The sequence below is a fragment of the Rhinolophus hipposideros genome (assembly GCF_964194185.1).
Source record: "Rhinolophus hipposideros genome assembly, chromosome: 3".
NCBI classification, from domain to species: Eukaryota; Metazoa; Chordata; class Mammalia; order Chiroptera; family Rhinolophidae; genus Rhinolophus; species Rhinolophus hipposideros.
The window spans coordinates 102,795,988-102,814,258 of NC_138049.1; the positions used below are offsets into that span (position 1 = coordinate 102,795,988).

Sequence of the window (18,271 nt, forward strand, 5' to 3'; positions counted from 1 at the left end):
AGGAGCCTTAGTTACACAGCTGAACTGAATGATCCTCTTTCCCCTAAATCTACAAGCTTCTCAAGAGGAGAAACAATATGGCCTCCCCACCCCACCACCCCTTCAATGTCCCCAGGATTCCCAGGACCACGCTTTCTGGACAGCAGAAACCCATACAGACCCCTTAAAATAGCTGTTCGCATTTGGAAGTAGTTTTATCACTGTAGAGATTTTGGAAACAAATGTGGGGAGTGTTTGAGGTTGTCACAAGACCAGGCAATGAGGGAGGGGATGCAACTGGCACTTGTAAAGAGTAGAGATGCTAAACATCTAGAAATGCGTGGGACAGTCCTAACAATGATGAATCACCTGTCCAAAATGCCACTTGTGCACTTGTGCCCCTGTTGAAAAATACTGCCTTTGATATCCTGTCACCTGAGTTCCCAAGCAACTTGAAGTGTTTGTCTCACCTTGAACCAAAGGAAATATATTGTCCTGAGGATAAAATCAAAATCGCAAACCAGGCCAGGAGAGCCCAGGGTCCAAAGGAGAAATTTGAGGGCACAGAAGAGGACAGATGTTCACCAACAGGGCTTGGGGAAGGAGGCCTGGCCCTGGGCCAAAACCAGCCCAAGAAGAAACCATGAGTCCCTCGGGAGCCCTCCTAGGCAGGCTCACCTGTAAGAGGGTATCTGTGGGACAGTGACCAAGGGGACAGTGGAGGGTGTGTCTCGACCCATTTCTTCCGGCTCCTTCTTGATCTTTTGCTTCAAAGTCATCTTGCTCTTCTTGGGCGCTCCCTTGGGGGGGCCACCTACTCCACCTTGGCCTTCATCTTCCTCCTCCTCTTCCACCTCTTCCTTCTCTTCGTCCTCCCCACAGCCCTCCTTCAGCCCTTCTTCCTCCCCAGCCTCACTGAGGCTTCCCGGGGAGTCGCCCTTCCTCCTAGCAGTGGCAGCCCCCGGGGGAGAGTGGGCCTCGCAGAAGGCGGTCTTGCGCACTGTAAAGATGGTGCCATTGAGGCTGGTCTCACGCATGGGTTCGATCTTCATGAAGAGCCCGGCCCGCTGCGCACACGTCACATGGAAGGCGGTGTAGCAGTTTACCTTATGGCACTGGATGGCTGCGCCCAGCCCCTTCTGCTTGCATATATAGCAGGTTAGTTTCCAGCGGGCAGGTGGGATGTTGTCAATGCCCTCGATGGGCTCCAGGAACACGGTGTTAGCGAAGCAGACTTCAGGGATCCAGATGGCACACACCACGTGGGCCCAGTGCCCGTCGCTCGTCTGTTTGAAGGCGCCGCCTTTATTGGGGCAGAGGATGCAATCCACAGGCCGGGAGGGAGACTGCAGGCAGCAGCGGCAGAGCCACTGCCCCTCGGGGATGTACGGGACGCCGTAGCATTCCTGGTGTACCGCCAAGTTGCAGATGTCACAGAAGAGAATGACATTGCTATTGTGGCATTCGTCATCCAGGCACACGCAGCAGAAAGCGTCTTCATCAATGAGTGATTGTTGGGCCCCACTGCTGCGGCTCTCCAAGTATGACTCCTTCTCCAGCCGGTCCACCAGCAGCTCAAAGGTGTCCGCTGACACCACACTGTGTCCATCTAGTCGCCGCTTCTCATTCACCATGTCCAGCCAGGCGAGGTCCTCCTCATCCATGTCATACTCCACCTCCGCATCCAGGTCTTCAGGTGGCTTCTCAATGTAGCGGTAGTAGGCAGCGGGCAGCGGGGGCGCTTCGGGCTGACTGCCTGAGTCCACCACGCGGAAGCTGGGCTGCGGGAGGTGGAAGGAGGCGCCCGATGCATGCTTGGAGCACGACTCCTTCTTCTTGCCCTTGGATGAGGGTTTTTTGGACTTGCCAGGGAACTGAGGCTGCTCACTGTTTTCCTTGTTACTATTGCATTCAGTGATATCCTGCGCAGTCAGCTCATCCTCCGTGATGATCTTGAGTGGGTCATAGATGCTGATACGATGCAGGCGGCCATCAATGTCCACCTCAACAATCCGCTGGGCCTGGGCATAGGTCAGGGTCTCCCGCGTGGGTGAGCACTTGAGACTGTAGGGGGATGGGGAACGCCGGCCCTCGGCATTCTGCCGTGACTTCCGGCGAGGCTTCCTCATGGCACCTGGGAAAAAAGGGGACGAGCCTAAGGAGAGAAAGCCAGGAGACCGTGAGCTCGATGCACTCATTCACCCTTCCATCTGACTGGGCAGCCACCGAGAGGACTGGCTGTTCCCTCTGTCTGAACAGCCTGACCCTCAGGTGTCCCCATGGCTTGCTTCTTCACCTCCTTATGTCTTTCCACAAACTTCACTTTTCAGTGAGACCTTCCCTGACCACTCTATCGAAAATGGCAAATCCCTTTCCCTAGCAATCTTTCATCCTGCTTCATTTTTCACTGCATCACTAAAAATGGTGGTGTTTTACTGTGCTATGTAATTTACCTACTTATCACGTATGTTTGCTTCTTTCCACTAGAATGTAAGCTCCCTGAGGGGAGGGATTTTCACCTGTCTTGTTCACGGTATATCCCCAGCACCGGGAATGGTGCCGGGCTCCTAAGTAAGCACTCAAGAAGTATTAGTTGAATGAAAGGAGAAATCAAACACATACGATCCCTGCCTTCCAGGAGCTCTGTTTGATTGAAGGGACAGAAAAGTAAACAGATCATTACAATGCGACATGGGGCGTGATCTAATTGTTTTAGTAATGTACAAAAGGCTGTGGGACAGCTAACAAAGGAAAAGGACAGGGCAGTTAAGGCTTCAGAAAAGAAAAAAAGAATGGCATCCACTTCCAAGCTCTGGACACGAACAGTGGCCCCATCAAAGGATAAAAAATTCACAGGTCCAGGGCCCTCTACGAACCCATCACACCATGATCAGAAACCCTGAGCCCTGATTATGCCTGCAGGGAAGGGGTGAAAGCACATGACATGTCTATTTCATGCAGTCTAAGGACTTCAAACTATAGTATTCAGGGTTTTCTCTGCAAAAGGCAGCATTCAGGGCGCAGGTCCCAGTGGCGTGAAGTTCTAACTGCCCTATTCGGGACCACCATTAGACCCAAGGCCAAGGTAAGTGGGGCAACATCTGAGGGAAACTCTCAATGCACTGTTATCTCAGAAGTCCCTGTCTCCCCAAATACTTCACGTAGTCCACCCTCGTGCAGCAGAGAGAAAGCCCTCAAGTTTCCCACATCATTCTCTAGATGGAGGAAATACAATAAGCTCAAAGGACCCGTGGTAGGCAGTCACTGAGGCCACGACCAAGAGGAAAGCACTTCGGGGATATGGTGCCCTGAAGTACAGACAGAGAAGAGACTTGAAAGGCTACGAATTGGGAAAGGATCTCAAGGAGAAAAAGTCTGTCACCCTGGTTGCAGGATCCACTATCGTTATAAAGCGGAGACGGCGACGATTAGCACGCTTGGACAAACTACAAAGCCCTTTGATGGTTGATGTTTCTCACCACTAGTTTGGCAGGCAGAATAGACATTATCATCTCCATTTTACAGGTGAAGAAACAGAAGCTCAGACAGGTACCCGTCACGTGATACAGCGACACTTGAAACCCAGGTCTTCTGACCTGCTCTCAACTCATGTCACGAGGCGGGAAGGCCACCAGAGAGTCGCCACGGTCCGGTACAGAAAGAGGTTCCGGGGGGCAATCTACCTTCTAACCGTGGGCCCGTGTGACCTGAAGAAGTCACTTCACCTCCCGGTCCCCCCGTACTCCATCAGTAAAATCTACCTCTTCCGGTTGCTGCTTGCGAATGAGGCATGAACATCCTTATTGAAAAGGCCTTCCCACCCCCGAGTGTGACTGACACACACAGAAAAGAGCACGGCTGAGGAACAGTGTCAGGGAGGCACACACCCCACGTGGAGCCCAAGGGAGCGGCCTCGCCCAGCAGTTCGGGTTCCTCGGGTTCCCGAGGCCCTCGGCCACCACAGGCCTTACCCCGCGGAAGGCCGGAGCCGGAAGTCCTGCTTCGTGCGCCCACCCCCGAGGCCATGGAGACCCTGGCAGAGCTGCGGAACTCCACCTCCACACCAACTTGAAATCGTTCGGAGCGGCTGTGGCCCCTCCTGTTAAAGCCACTGTCCGTCCTCCCTCCCTCCCTGCCCCCGCCCCAGCAGCTCAGGCGTCTGTCCACCGAGCAGCACGTACCTAGGGAGACCTCTCCTCTCCGACCCAAACCTCTAGTCCCTGGGGGGGGCGGGGGGGGCAAACTCTGCGGGGAAACGGCTGCCGCTGAGGGAAATGAAACGAGCGCTGCCCACAAGGAGCTTACCGTCTAGGTTTTGGGCGGGAGTTCCTCATCCCACACAACCCTCCCCACATAGCCCACACATCCAACTCTTTCTAACACCCCCAGAGGTCCTCCTGGCATCCCCTGAGCCCCCACTCTCCCAGCCGACCCAGGTCCGTGAAGAATGAGGAGTTTCTGCAATTAAACTGTACCCCCTGCAGCCCGCACGAGATACTCATGAGACAAGGACCCCAGCCAGGGCGCCTGTCCCCTTTACTGGGGCACCTCTTCCAGAAGAATCTTGACCCTTCGGAGGAGAAAGGAGGGAAATAACACCCCCTCCACAAAGGGGAGGGGGCGAGCGCGCCGGAGACGGACTGACGCGGAGTCCGACCCTCAGACAGAGAAAGCTAGCGCCAGCGAACGAGCGGGGCAGAGAGGCGAGCGCCCATTGGCCGCCTCACATGCCCGTCAGGAGGAACCGGGGGTGGAAAGGGACGTTCAGAGGGTGGAATTCACCTCAGGCCTGACCAATCCGAGAGTGGCGGGGGCGGGGCTCGGCGGCTCAGCTTCCAGGGCCGGGGGGAACAAGATGGCGGCTGCGGGAGGGGGTCTTCGCTTCTCAGCTCCCCCCTCACCCGCCTTCTTCTTCCCCGCCGCCGCCCTCGCTCCGGGGGCGTGCTTTCGCACGGCTCCCGCCCCGCTCGGGAAGCCCCCCGTTTCCCTCCCCCACCGCGCGGTCCCTGATCCCCGTAGGCCCCGCTGCCCCCGCCCCCGCCCCCGCTCTGGCCGGCCCCGCTGCCGCCCCCATTACCTCAGCCGCCGGCCGGGCCCCACCGTTCGGGGCCCCTGGGCGCGGATGGGCCGGCCGTCGAGCAGGTCGACGCGCCCCGGGGAGCGGAGCGCGGCCTCCTCCCGCGCTGGCCTCCGCGGCCACAGCCGTGCCCCCTCCCGGCCCGCGCTGGGGGCCCGGCCGCCGCCACCGCTCCCGGGGGAGGAGGGGGAATGGAGCCGCCGCCGCCGCCGCCGCCGCTGCCGCCACGGAGCCCGGCCGAGGGGAGGGAGGGATCAGCCCCCAGGCAGGATCCGCCCCTCCGGCCTCCCCCCGCCACCTCCACCCCTTCCCTCGCTCCCTCCCTGGGTCCGCGGGCTCTCCCGCTGAACGGGAGCGAGAGCGCGAAAGGGGGGGAAACGGGGAAAAAGCCCCGCGCCCGTGCCCGGCGCGGCGGCGGCGGCGGCGGCCGGGGCGGCGCGGAGAAGAGCGCGGAGCTGCCGCCGCCACGGGGCACCGTGCCCGTCTCGGCCTCACGGTGGCGGTGCGGACGCGGCCGGGGCGCGGGGCAGCCACGGGGTCTTTGCCGGCCGCGGGGCGAGCCCCACGGGAGCAGGGGACGTCCGGGTCTAGTTGGGAACGACGGGGGGCCCCAGTCTCTAGAGTGGTCCTCGTCCCCTCCCCCAGGCCGGCGGGGGGGTGGCTAAGGTTTGGGGCAACAGCCCCCTCCCAGAGTTAGAGGGCCCCCCCAAAGGTTAAGCCAGGCGGTCACTGAGCCAAAGCCGATCTCCGATCGGTAGTTTCTTGGGGTGCAGGTGCCCGCACCGCTCCACGCCCCCCTGCTCAGGTCCGGAGGACAAAGGTCCAGCATGTCCATCCCCTCCCCCAGGGAGGACAGCCCGGGAAGACCTCCCGCTGTCGCGTACAGGTGAGGGGCTTGTTCCCCGCGACACAGCCTTCCTGAGGACCTGACCGCGTGGTGCCATCCTCTCCCTTCTGGGTTTAGAAAGAGTAAACATAAAAGTTTGACAGTCTACTTAAGGACGTCCGGTAACTCGTTTATCACCGTAGACGTGGGGAAACACTCCTCAAACTTGATTTGGCTAGGAGTCGGTTAATTTAATGCAATAAGCGGCTTTCTAATGCTCGACAAATGGCAACTCCAGGCTTTCAGATGTAATAGGCTGGCTTTCGTTTTGTTAAATTTAAGATGAAAAGAGGGTTCCTTTTACCTATAAATTGGAAAGCTTACCTCATATGGCTGAAGTCTTAAGCACCAGTATTTAATGATGTTTATAAATGACTTGTGGATACACTACCTTTGAATGCGAGGGGGAATGACATATTTTCCAAGTTTCCCCTGCCCACGCTGGTGGTGTAGTGTGGTGAGACTTGCACAATTTCTTGCTTGGTGCTGATAAGGACACACGGTTCTAGAGTCAGAGGATGAATGTCTTGGGATCCAAGTCTTCCAAATGTAAAACGGAATGCACTGCTGCTTTTAAAATATAGATGTTCATTATCCTAGGAATTTAAATACATGGTGTTTTGAATTTGAAACTTTGATAAAAGTAAGAAAGCTAATTTGTGTTACAAAGATGTTTTCCCTGATTACCCGGTAGCACCTTCTGGCAAAATGATAGCAAAAATTCTTCTGTTAACCAATTTTTAAAAAGAAAAGGGAGTGGCTGGTGGAGCTAAGCAAGGGCAGGGCAATGTTTTGAGAACTGTGAAGATAAAATAGTATGAATTAGTGTCAAGTGTTCTAAGGTTAGGGGGAATAATCATTGGGTGGGAAGGTGTGGAAGATAATTAATTATGGAAGGGAAACCCCCAGAGGCAAGAGAATATTACTTAAAAGTAATATTCTCTTAAGAAGAAAAAACAAAAATTGAAGACTAATAGAAACAAGAATCCCAAATTTCATTTCTTGTTCTTTTAAAATGTGAAATATAACTATACATGTGATTAGTAAATCTTTTTTCTTGATAGATGATCTCAAAATTTATTTAGCACAATTCTATTTGTGTGATTGGGAGCTACCTTACCCCACTAAAATTAATGAATAAACACCTTAAGAAAGTACATTTGTTTCCACTTGTAAAGTAAGTAAAATAATGATTTTAATGCTGTTGAAAACGCATTAAGTTAACCTAATACATATAATTTCTAGATTTTTTCTATTCAAAGCTTTCATAGAAAGAGCTTATTCAACCTAAGTGTTTCTTCCATTTTCAGCTTCCTTAATGGTAACATTATAGAGTTTAATTCACCAGTCCCTGGCTTTTTCATTAAACTATATAGCAATTAAGTTCAATAAACAGAGGCACAGACCTTTGATTCCAAATAGTAGTGTTTTAAAATCCTGTGTTTCTAAGTAGAAACTACCTTAATTGGAGTAGGAGTATGTTTTACCATTTAGAACTAAAAGTGAAAACATGAATACAAAGTGTCCCCCCAATTTTTTTTTTTTCAGCATCTCAGGATATTTTTCTCAACGCTTTACTATTATTAGTTTACCAGGGCAAGAAATCTCTGAGGGGTTGGATGCACTACCCACTGGATTAATAAAATATACATGATGAGAAGAAAATAGACTATTGTTAAATTATTTTTAGTAGAATATTCCATCCTTAGACCTAAAATAATTTTGAAACCATAATTGGGAAGAATGTTGGAGGTTGGAATCATTGTGATATTTTAATGCTGTAATGAAAATGGTTTAAGAATATGGAATTTGCTTAGAAAAAAGAAAAAGTTTATCTACACTACTTTAAATTGAATACCACGGCCTCTACTCATAAATTTTATTACATTCTCTTATTCCTATTACAGACACTTATTGAACACCTACTGTGTGTCCAACACTGTACTAGCTTTGGAAAATAATGACAAAATCTCAACCTAAAAAGAGCCGAGTGATCATATGTAAATATAGAATGTATTTTTCCTTGTCTTGAGTAGTGTGCAATCAAGAAGCAAGCTAGAAATAACTAGAAACACATGCAATAGAAATTAGATAAGGCAATGAACAGTGTGGAGCCACCATTATTTAAATGGGGAATGGGAAAATTCTTTTAGCCAGGTTCTAAAATAGTGATGGATATGAATTTGTGAAGAGTGTGGAATCACATCAGTTTGGTAACAAGGCAGCCCAGGCAAAGGGACAATATGCAAGACGTAATAAGGAAATTATCCTAGTTAATAGTATCTATGGCAGATGTTAAGAAAGAAAAGGTTGAATTGGGTATGAGGTATGGCAAAGGTAGAGGGCTAATGAAAACGATACCTAACATGTGCAAGGTATTGTGCTTAGTGCTTTACATACTAGATCAAAAATCTTTGTTACGCTTCAAAACCCCAAACTAGTTTAATTAATAAAGGAAACCTATTGATTCATAAACAGAAAGTGCATCTGGCTTTAGGCACAGTCAAGAGACTCAAATTATGTCATCAGGACACTGTCTCTTGCAATCTCTCAGCCAGCTTCAACTGATACTTGTGGCCAGAAAGACATGCTTCTCTGATGAGTTCTGGTCATTGTCCACTATTAGAACCAGAGGATGTTCTCCAAAGAGGTGATTCTCCAAAGAGATAGTGAGACTATGTACAAAACAAGTCCAGTATGCATGCCATATCTCATTTATCAATGTATTAACTGTGAAATTATGATCCTTTTATGTAGAAGATAAACTAGAGCAGGAACAGTTTTAGGTAAACCAGGAAGATTTACATAGGTAGTTAGGTATGAAAATAAAAGGGCATTAACCAGAATGGTGAAAGATGGTAGAGAAAGAGGAAGGGAAAGGAAGGGTCAAATCAGATATCAGAAGACAACAGTTTGATGACTGATTGGACATGGGGACAAAGGAATTTGAACTTGAATGAATGCAAGTTCAAACTTGGGAGCTTTTTATAATGCTGGTGCAATCGTTGCAAATTAAGAGGTGGCAAAGTGTTACTTGGGAGCTCCTGTTGGGTCTGAGGGCCCAAGGATTGAGGAAATGATGAGTCAGCTCAAGTTCTCTGGACCCTCTTTTGGTCACACTAAAATATATAGTCATTCAGTAATTATTTGTGAGCTGCTGATAAGGATCTATTTTACACCAGTGAAGACCACAAAGGTGAAAATGCTATGCTTTCAGCCTTGAAGACACTTAAAATCTAATCACAGGAATAAAGCAAGTATATTAATAACTGAAATGTGCAACAGCACACAAGCATCTAGAGTAATGCAAAAAAAGTGGCATTTAGAGTTTAGAGAAGAGAGAGTGAGCTCATCTGTTTGGAGAAAAGGGAAGAAGTTGTCGTGTGAGTTCCACCTTAAAGCTTAGGTTAAGTGTCGTCTAGGAGGATTGTAGAGGAGTGTGGTCCAGGCTAAGTACCAGCAGGATAAGCAGAGAATGGTGGAACACCATTTAAGATCGATTCAGGGAACAGTGGGTTATCCTGTTTGACCGAAAAATGGGAGATGTGAGAGAAAAGGCTGGGAAGCTGAAATAAAGTCAGAGCATGAAGGCTGTTGGGTAGGGAGGCTGTTGGGTAGGCAACTGGTTATGAAGGGGCAGTCGTCCCTGGTGATTTTTGGAACAGGGAAATGACTTGCATATTTCCATGCTCTAAGACCTAGTCAGGCAAGAGTGTGGTACAATATGGTTTAAATTATCTATCTGGTATGGCTTGCATTATCCTCTTTGGACTTGAATTCTGGCTAGAACATTTTAGCATATATTCAGTGGAATGTTAAACCACTGAAAGTAGTTAAAGCCTGAAAGTAGTTTGTGGTAAGTGTAAATTGTTCAACCTGAGTTAATGTCTTTTCATTTCAACTTTTAATTAGCATTTTTATTAAAGCCTATACTCTTAATCATGAGTGACGTCAGACCACCATAAAACAGAAGTTATTTCCATATTTTAGCAAAGAACTGACCCTGTAAGTAACCATCTACTTAGTATTTTACTACAGAGAAAGTACACAAGAATAATAGCACCTCCCAAAAGAGAACCTGCATTTTAACCAAATCGCCCTACGTGATTCATACGTATGGTGGTTAATTTTATGTGTCAACTTGACTGGGCTAAGAGATGCCCACATAGCTGGTAATGTCTGTGAAGATATTTAAGAAAAAGATTAGCATTTGCATCTATAGACTGAGGAAAGAAGCTCGCCCTCACCAACGTGGGTGGGCACCATCCAACCTGTTGAGGGCCCAAAGAGGACAAAAAGGTGGAGGAAGTTTCACTTTGCTCTCTGAGCGTGGACATCCATCTTTCCCTGCTCCTGGACATCGGTGCTCCTGGTTCCTGGGCCTTTTGACTCTGAATTATGCTACCTGCTTTCCCTGTCCTCCAGGTTGCAAATGACAGCTCATGGAACTTCTTGGTCTCTCTGATTGCTTGAATCAATTCCTATTATAAATGTCATATAGGTGTATACATATAGGTATATGTATTCTATTGTTTCCGTTTCTTTGGAGAATGCTGACAAATACAATATGCATCTTAAAGTTAAGGGGTAGACTAGAGGATAATTAGAGCGTTCCAGGGATTAAAGTGTTTTTAAGATCCTTACATTGTCTGGGAAAAGCGTAAAGTTCTAGGGGCAACAGTGCGTAGCTTTAGATTAGTCAAGAATACCTGTTGTACCATAATATTACAAACATTATTGATATGAAATTCTTGAAAATGTAAAATAATCTATAGTAACTGAAAACAGATTGGTGGTTGTCTGGGGGTGAAGGAGAGGACTGACCTAAGGCGCAGGAGGTAACCTTTCGGAATGATGTGAACACTGTGTAAGCTGGTAGTGGTTTGGAGAAACAAAGGGCTATACATTTGTCAAAGGTCATTGAACTACTGAATAGCTGCAGTTTATTTTCCATAAATTATACCATAATTAAATTGAAAAAACAATACCTGTTGTGATTTTTAGATTAATAATTAAAAGAATGCAAAAAAAGGGAATAAAAAAATTAAAAAGTGTGCACAGTAGGTATGGTTTGAACTAAATCCTAAGGTAGCACAGGGTGAGTTAAAGTGCCTGAACTTTGGTGTAGGACATGAATGTCTGCCATTCGTTTAGCAAAATAAATTTGGGGAATTTATTTAGGTTAGTGGTTCCGGGTACAAACTCTGGAGTCAGATTGCTGGGGTTTGAATCCCAACTCTATCACTAACTGTATAATCTTGGGCAATTTATGTAAATTATCTGTCCCTTATTTCTTCAGTTATAAAATGAGGATAAAAATAAATAGAACCTACTACATATAAAACAAGAGGATAAAACTTAAACTAGTAGAGAAGAGAAGAGGAATAAAAAACAAATACTCGACCAATCAGAAGACAAGGAAAAAAAAGGAACATAGTTAAGTGGAACAAAGAAGCAATGAAAGGATGGCAAATTTAAACTCACCCTACATTTGACACAGTAGTAGTCTATAATGAGAGGGACATTTCTGGGAAAGTTTGATGATAGATGGTTAAAATATGTGGATTAAGTACACGTATTAATCCCCCAAACTTCATTAATACCATGTTTCCTGGAAAACAAGACCTAACTGGAAAATAAGCCCTAGCATGATTTTTCAGGATGACATCCCCTGAACATAAGCCCTAATGTGTCTTTTGGAGCAAAAATTAATGTAAGACCCAGTCTTATTTTTGGGGAAACATGGTATGTTAGTAAAGGATTTTTAAAAATACACGAGATAATAAAATCTACAAGAACAAAGAGAATGAGGGAAAGAAACAACAACAGATGAGAACTGTCAATAAAATTTTGGAGAATGGAAGTAGACAGATGAACAAATCAGAGACAACTAAAACAAGTCTTCAAAAAGAGCCCGTAAAAACCAGCTGATTCACATTAGACTGCTAGAAAGGCTTAGAAGTAGGAGGGTACAGGTACTTCTGAAAGGGTTGGGGGAGGGTAAGGGAGATTAGGGGTAGGAGGACTCTAGAAACAATTGGAATGGATAGGTTACCAGATACATTTGACCATATGAGAGTAGGTTTTTCAGTACTGATAGAGAGTTTGGAGATGAATTTAATAATATATACATAGAAAATGAAAATTTTAAAACAGGCAATTATTAATTTCAGGAAAGGCAACAACAACTCACATGAAAAACAAGTATAATTTCTGTTGAGCCTGTGTGGCTCATCTGCATACATTTATATAATCATAACAATGAAAAACAGAATCGAGATTTAACTAAAAATTATGATAAAACAATATTGGGAACTTAAGGTGAGTGGTGGGAGATATAAGAGAGTTAAGTCCTCATTGTAGTTGAAAGATAACAGGTAATATATAAAATTGAAAAATCAAAAACTAACAGTAAATGTGTGTTATTTAGTAATGAAAAATAAATACTAGAAGAAATTACTACAGGGTTTTAAATAGTTGCTTTTGGATTGGGAGAGCTGAGTTGGGATGAAGCAGGGGAATCTCTGATTTTATTTTTAAGCCTCATGGTTTTATTGACTTTTTAAGACTATGTATTTCATAAAAGTTAATATGAAATATATCTAAAGTTAAATGGTATTATTCTAGAACTAATAAACGAAAGCGGGTATGATAAATTAGTTTTTCAATTCAAAATGTCAGAAAGAATGCACATTATGCAGAAAAAAGTGGCTGCCATCCTTTGAAATGCCAGCTTACAAGGCTGGCCTGTGGCTGGCATCTGGAAATTTGTATTTCAGGAAGGTTCTCACCACCCTAACTGATAAGAGTGGCTCACCGTGCCCAAACTACTTGTGCAAGCAACATAGTTTATGCTGAACACCTGCTTTCCTTCTGGAAGGCTGGAATTTGGATCCAGGCTAGGCAGAGGGTGCCTGTGTAACCAGCCCCCAATAAAAATCCTGAACATAGTTTCTAATGAGCTTATCTGGTAGACATTTGGCATGTGTTGTACAAGTCATGGTGGAGGGAATTAAATGTGTCCTGTGTGACTGCACTGGGAGAGGACTGTTGGAAGTTTGGGTCTGGTTTCCTCCAGACTTCGCCCATGTGTCCTTTCTCTTTGCTGATTTTGTTCTAATTTCACTGTACCAAATCATAGCCACTAATATGGCTGCATGCTTCATCCTGTGACTCCTTCTAGGGAATCACGGAACTTGGGAGTGCTCTTCAGGACCCCCGACACACATTTTACTCCAAATATCCCATTAAAATAACAGTGTAATTACAGGATGTGTGCTTGCAAGCAACAAAACCCAATTCTGGCTGTCTCGGGCGAAAAAGAGAATTTATTGGAAGGGTTTGAGGAGTGCTCACAGATTGACAGGAGACTGGCGGAGCAAGCTAGAAATCAAATCTAATGCAGCCCGGTCATTGCCACCTGTGCCTATATTGTAAATAGTATTTTAACTTGTTTTCTGTTAATTGCTAGTACTGGAAATACAATTTATTGTTGCATGTTCATCTTATATTCAGCCAACTTGCTAAACTTTATTATTTCTAATAGTTTCGTAGGTTCTTAAGGGTTTTCTCTGTAGATAATTCTATTTCCTGTGAATAGTAGTTTTAATCTTCCGTTTTCAAACTTTAGGCCCGCTCTTTCTTTCTCTTTCTCCCTCCCTTTCTTTTTCTTACTGACCTTCGGCAGCAATGATAGTGGACGTCTTTGTCTTGTTAATCAGTTTAAAGGGAATGCTTCTGACATTTTCTGATTAAGAATGATGATGTTTGTTTTAGTATTTAGATACCCTTTAACAGATTAAGAAAGATCATTTCTATTCTTATTCTGCTAAAAGTTGTTCTTATCATGGTGAGTGTTCAATTTTATCAAATGCTTTTTCTGCATCTATTAAGATGATAATTGTTTTTCTCCTTTACTGTTAAGAGAATTGGTTCTCTAATATTAAGCCATTCTTGGATCCCTGGAATTAGCCTGACTTTGTCATGATTTATTGTCTTTTTTACACATCACTGATTTGGTTTGCTAATCTGTCAATATATTTGCATCGAGGTTCACAAGTGAGATTGGCTGTAATTTGATTGCTTTTGGAATTAAGTTTTATTAATCTCATAGAATGAGTTAGGGATGTTTCCTCCTTTTCTGTTTTCTGGAAGAGTTTGTATAAGATTAAAATGAACTGTTTCTTGGAAAGTTGGTAGAATTCACCTAATAAATTATTTAATCCTGATGGTTTCTTTGTAAGAAATTTTAACTATTTTCAGTTTCTTTCATGGGCAGAGAATTATATGAGATCTTTATTTCTTGAGTTATATTTTTCTAGGATTTTGTTCATCCAAGTTTTGTAAAATATTATCTTTTAAATCTGTGCTGCATCTGGAATTATGGCCTCCTTCACATGACTAATATATTTTCTTCTAGCTCTCTCTTTTCTCTCCACTCTCCCCCAACCTTTGTCAATTTTATTAGTCCCCCCCACCCCCGCCAGATAACCAGCTTTTGGCTTTGTTGACCCTCTCTATGTTCTTGATTGTTGCTCTAATCCTTTTTTTATGTATTTCCTTCCACTTTCTTTGAGTTTATTCTGTTATTTCTCTAACTGAAGTTGGGTGTTTAGTTCTTTAATTTTCAGACTTCCTTCATTTCTAATATAAGCATTCAAGGCTATAAGTTTACCTTGAATTACCACTGTTGTTTGTTTGTTTCTGAAGTCTTGATACATAGTATTTTTTTATTATTGCTCAGTTCCAAATATTTTTTACTCTTCTATTGTGATTTCATCTTGGACCCAAGTATTGTTTTTGAAGTGTGTGTGTTGTTAATTAGCTTTCTTATTTTAAGATAATTGTGATCCCGCCGTAAGAAATAATACAAGGAGATTCTATGGACTTTATCCAGTTTCTCCCAGTGGTAACATCTTGTAAAATGATAGAAAATATCACAACCAGGATATTGACATTGATGAGAATTCAGTTATTAATCTGACTGAAGATCCCTTATATGTGATTAATCACTTCTCTCCTGCTGCTTGCAAGATTCTCTTTGTCCTTGGCTTTCGACAGTTTGATTATGATGTGTCTAGGTATGAATCTCTTTGAGTTTATATTACTTAGAGTGTGTTGAGCTCCTTGAGTGTGTAGATTAATGGTTTTCGTCCAATTTGGAAGGTTTTTGGCCATTATTTCTTCAAATATTCTTTTTGTTCCTTCCTCTCTCGTCTCTCCGTCTGGGACCTCCATTAGGTGTATGTGGGTACGACACATAGTGTTTTACAGGTCTCTGAGGCTCTGTTCAGTTTTCTTTGTTCTTTTTTCTCTCTTTCCTTCACTTGTCTTGAAGTCTGCTGATTCTTCTCTCTGCCAGCTTGAATCTGCGGTTGTGCCCCTCTAATCAATTTTTTATTTCAGTTACTGTATCTTTCAAGTCCAGAATTTCTTTTGGTTCTCTTTTATAGTTCTATCTCTTTACTGATATTCTCTTTGGTGAGACCTTCTCATACTTTGTTTTAGTTATTTAGACATGATTTCGTTTCGTTCTGTTAAATCACAAAAAAATCAACTGAGTAAATTGAAAGATCAAATTAGCTTTATTCAACGATTCGTAAATGAGACAGCATCCCATCTAGGTGCTCCAAAGGGCTACAGAAAAGGAAAGGTTTTCAAAGAGGGAGAGACTGTAGGAAAAGGCAGTTTAGTAGCAAAGGGGATTGTTTCAGGCTAAGGTAACTTACCTATGGGGGACAGAAGGGGTCTTACTGGGGATTACCTCACTAATGCTGACCAGGTAGTTCCAGGTAAAAGGTTACATTCCAGGGAGAGGCTGAAACTGCAATTAGGTTAGGTCTTGGTTTGTGGATGTGGACCTCGCATAAGTGACTCCATTTGCGGCCTGTTGTTTCTTTTTAACAGTTTTGTGAACGTATTTGTAATAGCTGATTTAAAGTCTTTGTCTAATAAAGTCTGTTCATCTGGGCTCCTGAGAGACAGTTTCTGTTAACTGTTTCCTCCCCCCTCCACTCTGTGTCCGTCATATACCCCCCACCCACATTTTTTTTCTTTGTATCTCGAGTTTTTGTTGAAAACTAGACATTTTAAATAATATAATGTGGCAACTCTGGAAATCAGATTTCCCTTACTTCCCAGGGTTTGTTGATGTGGCTGTTTGTTGCTGCTGCTGCTGATTTGTTTGTTCAGTGATGCTCCTGAACTAATTTTGTAGCCTGTATTCTTTGTCACGTGTGGCCACTATACTCTCTGCTTGATTAGCTTATTGACCAGGTAATGAATAGACAGATATTTCCTTACGTGCCTTGAATTAAATCTCTCAGCCTTTGCCAAGTGTGTGAGTGTGTGTGAGTGTGTGTGAGTGTGAGTGTGTGTGAGAGTGCGTGTGTGAGTGTGTGTGTGTGTGTGTGTGAGAGAGAGTGTTAGGGTATGTCTTCAAGACTCCAGCACACTGTGGACAACTCTGCTTTAGTTTTCACTTCCTGCTATACAGAGCCTCAAGGTCGGCCAGCGGTGAGAGAGATTAGAGTCTTCTCAGACCTAATGTGCACACAGCCCTGCATATATATGGCTTTCTAGATTTCCAGGAATATGTTAGAACTTTTCAAAGACCTCTATAGGTATCTTATTCCCAAGGTGTTCCTTTGAAGCTTTGTGTCAGCTTTTTCTTTGCCCTACCCAATTGTTATCACTAAGGCACCTGCGATGTTAAAAAAAATGCCACCTATTGTTTTCAATTAATGCTTCAGGGGGAAATGGTATTCACAGTGAATGAGCTCTGAGTTCAAAGAAACACAAGTCCTGAAAGTGGTTGTTTACAGAGAACTGCCAGACGGGTTAAATAATAACAGTTCTTTGAGGACCAGGCCTTTGAGAAGCTCCAAACCCGCTTTGCCCCCTCTAATGACCTCTAGGCTGCTGTTTTTCATGGCTAGATGATTGCAGGGTGTTAGTTTTCAGGGCCACCATGGAACTGGTGTGAGAGAGATGAGAATAGGGCAGGTTAAAATGCCGTAAACTTCTCTGTTTACTGAGATTCAGCCATTTTTTAGTGAATAAATACTCCTCAGACTGTTCTGAGACTTTGGTTAATTTCCAGAGTTCAGAAAATGTTGATTTTGACTATTTTGCCTGTTTTTTCATTGCTTATGTGGAGAAGCAGATTTTTGAAGGTCTTTACTCCACCCTTTTAGAAGTGGCTCCTATCATACTGAGATTGATACATCAACATAAAGAACAATCTCATCACCATAAGGATCCCTTGTGGTGTCCAGTCCTTGAATTGCCACATCCATTTCCTTTCCAAGTAACCCTCTTAAATCCTGGCAACCACTAATCTATTCTCTACTTCTATAATTTTATTATCTCTAGAGTTTTACATAAATGGGATCATACAGTGTATAACTTTTTGGGATTGGCTTTTTTTACTAAGCATAATTCTCTGGAGATCCATACAGATTGTTACTTTTATCAATACTTTGTTCCTTGTTGTTGCTACGTAATAATCCACGCTATGGATGTACCACGCTTTGTTTAATCATTCTCCCATTGAAGGACATCTGAGTTGTTTCCAGTTGGGGCTTTTATGGATAAAGCTGCTATGAACATTGTATACAGGTTATTGTGTAAATATAAGTCTTCATTTCTCTGGGATACATGCCCAGGGGTACAATTGCTGAGTCATATGGTAATTGCATAGGGACAGGTCCTGTGAAATATGATAGGATATATCACTCCCATGATTATATTATGGCATGTGGCGAAGGAGAAAGTATTCTGCTGATATAATTAAGGTCCCTAGTCTGCTGACTTTGAGTTAATGACAGGGAGATTATCTTGGATGAGACTGACCTGATCAGGCAAGCCCTTTAAAAGAGGGTTAAGACCTTCCCTAAACTCCAGAAGTTTGCCTGCTGGCTTTGAAGATGCCAACTGCTCTGCGTTTTACAGCTGCAAAGTAATGAATTCTGCCAACAACCAGGTGGCTTGAAAGAGGATGTGAGCCTCTGATGAGACTGCAGCCTAGCTGACACCTTGCTTGTTGCCCTAGGAAACGAGGCTTAGCTGACCCCTTGATTGTTGCCCTAGGAGACTGAAAAAAAGACCCAGCTAAACTGTACTCAGACTTCTGATCCATGGAAACTGTGAGATAATAAATATATATTGTTTTAAGCTGCTATGTTTATGGTAATTTATCACACAGCAACAGACAACTAATACTCATTATTTTTGCATCAATACTCAGAACGGAGATTGGTCTGTAATTTCCTTCCTTTCTTCCTTCCTTGTCAGATTTTATTATTAATGTTATACTTGATTTATAGAAA

General features: G+C 44.3%; 1 protein-coding gene across 3 annotated transcripts in view; it reads right to left on the minus strand.

Annotated features, from left to right (window-relative positions):
• Window positions 1-5,190, minus strand: part of BRPF3 (bromodomain and PHD finger containing 3) — a 32,146-nt gene extending 26,956 nt beyond the window's left edge. For 2 of the 3 annotated variants that reach the window (XM_081030648.1, XM_081030650.1), the window contains exons 1-2: window positions 5,057-5,190; window positions 658-2,134 (exon numbers count right to left, since the gene is read on the minus strand). In XM_081030648.1, coding sequence (XP_080886774.1) covers window positions 658-2,108 — 1,451 coding nt within the window. In that variant the 5' untranslated portion in view covers window positions 2,109-2,134; window positions 5,057-5,190. The remainder of the gene's footprint in view (window positions 1-657; window positions 2,135-5,056) is intronic. The other variant, XM_081030649.1, reaches the window with a different exon arrangement.
• Window positions 5,191-18,271: the final 13,081 nt, after the last annotated feature.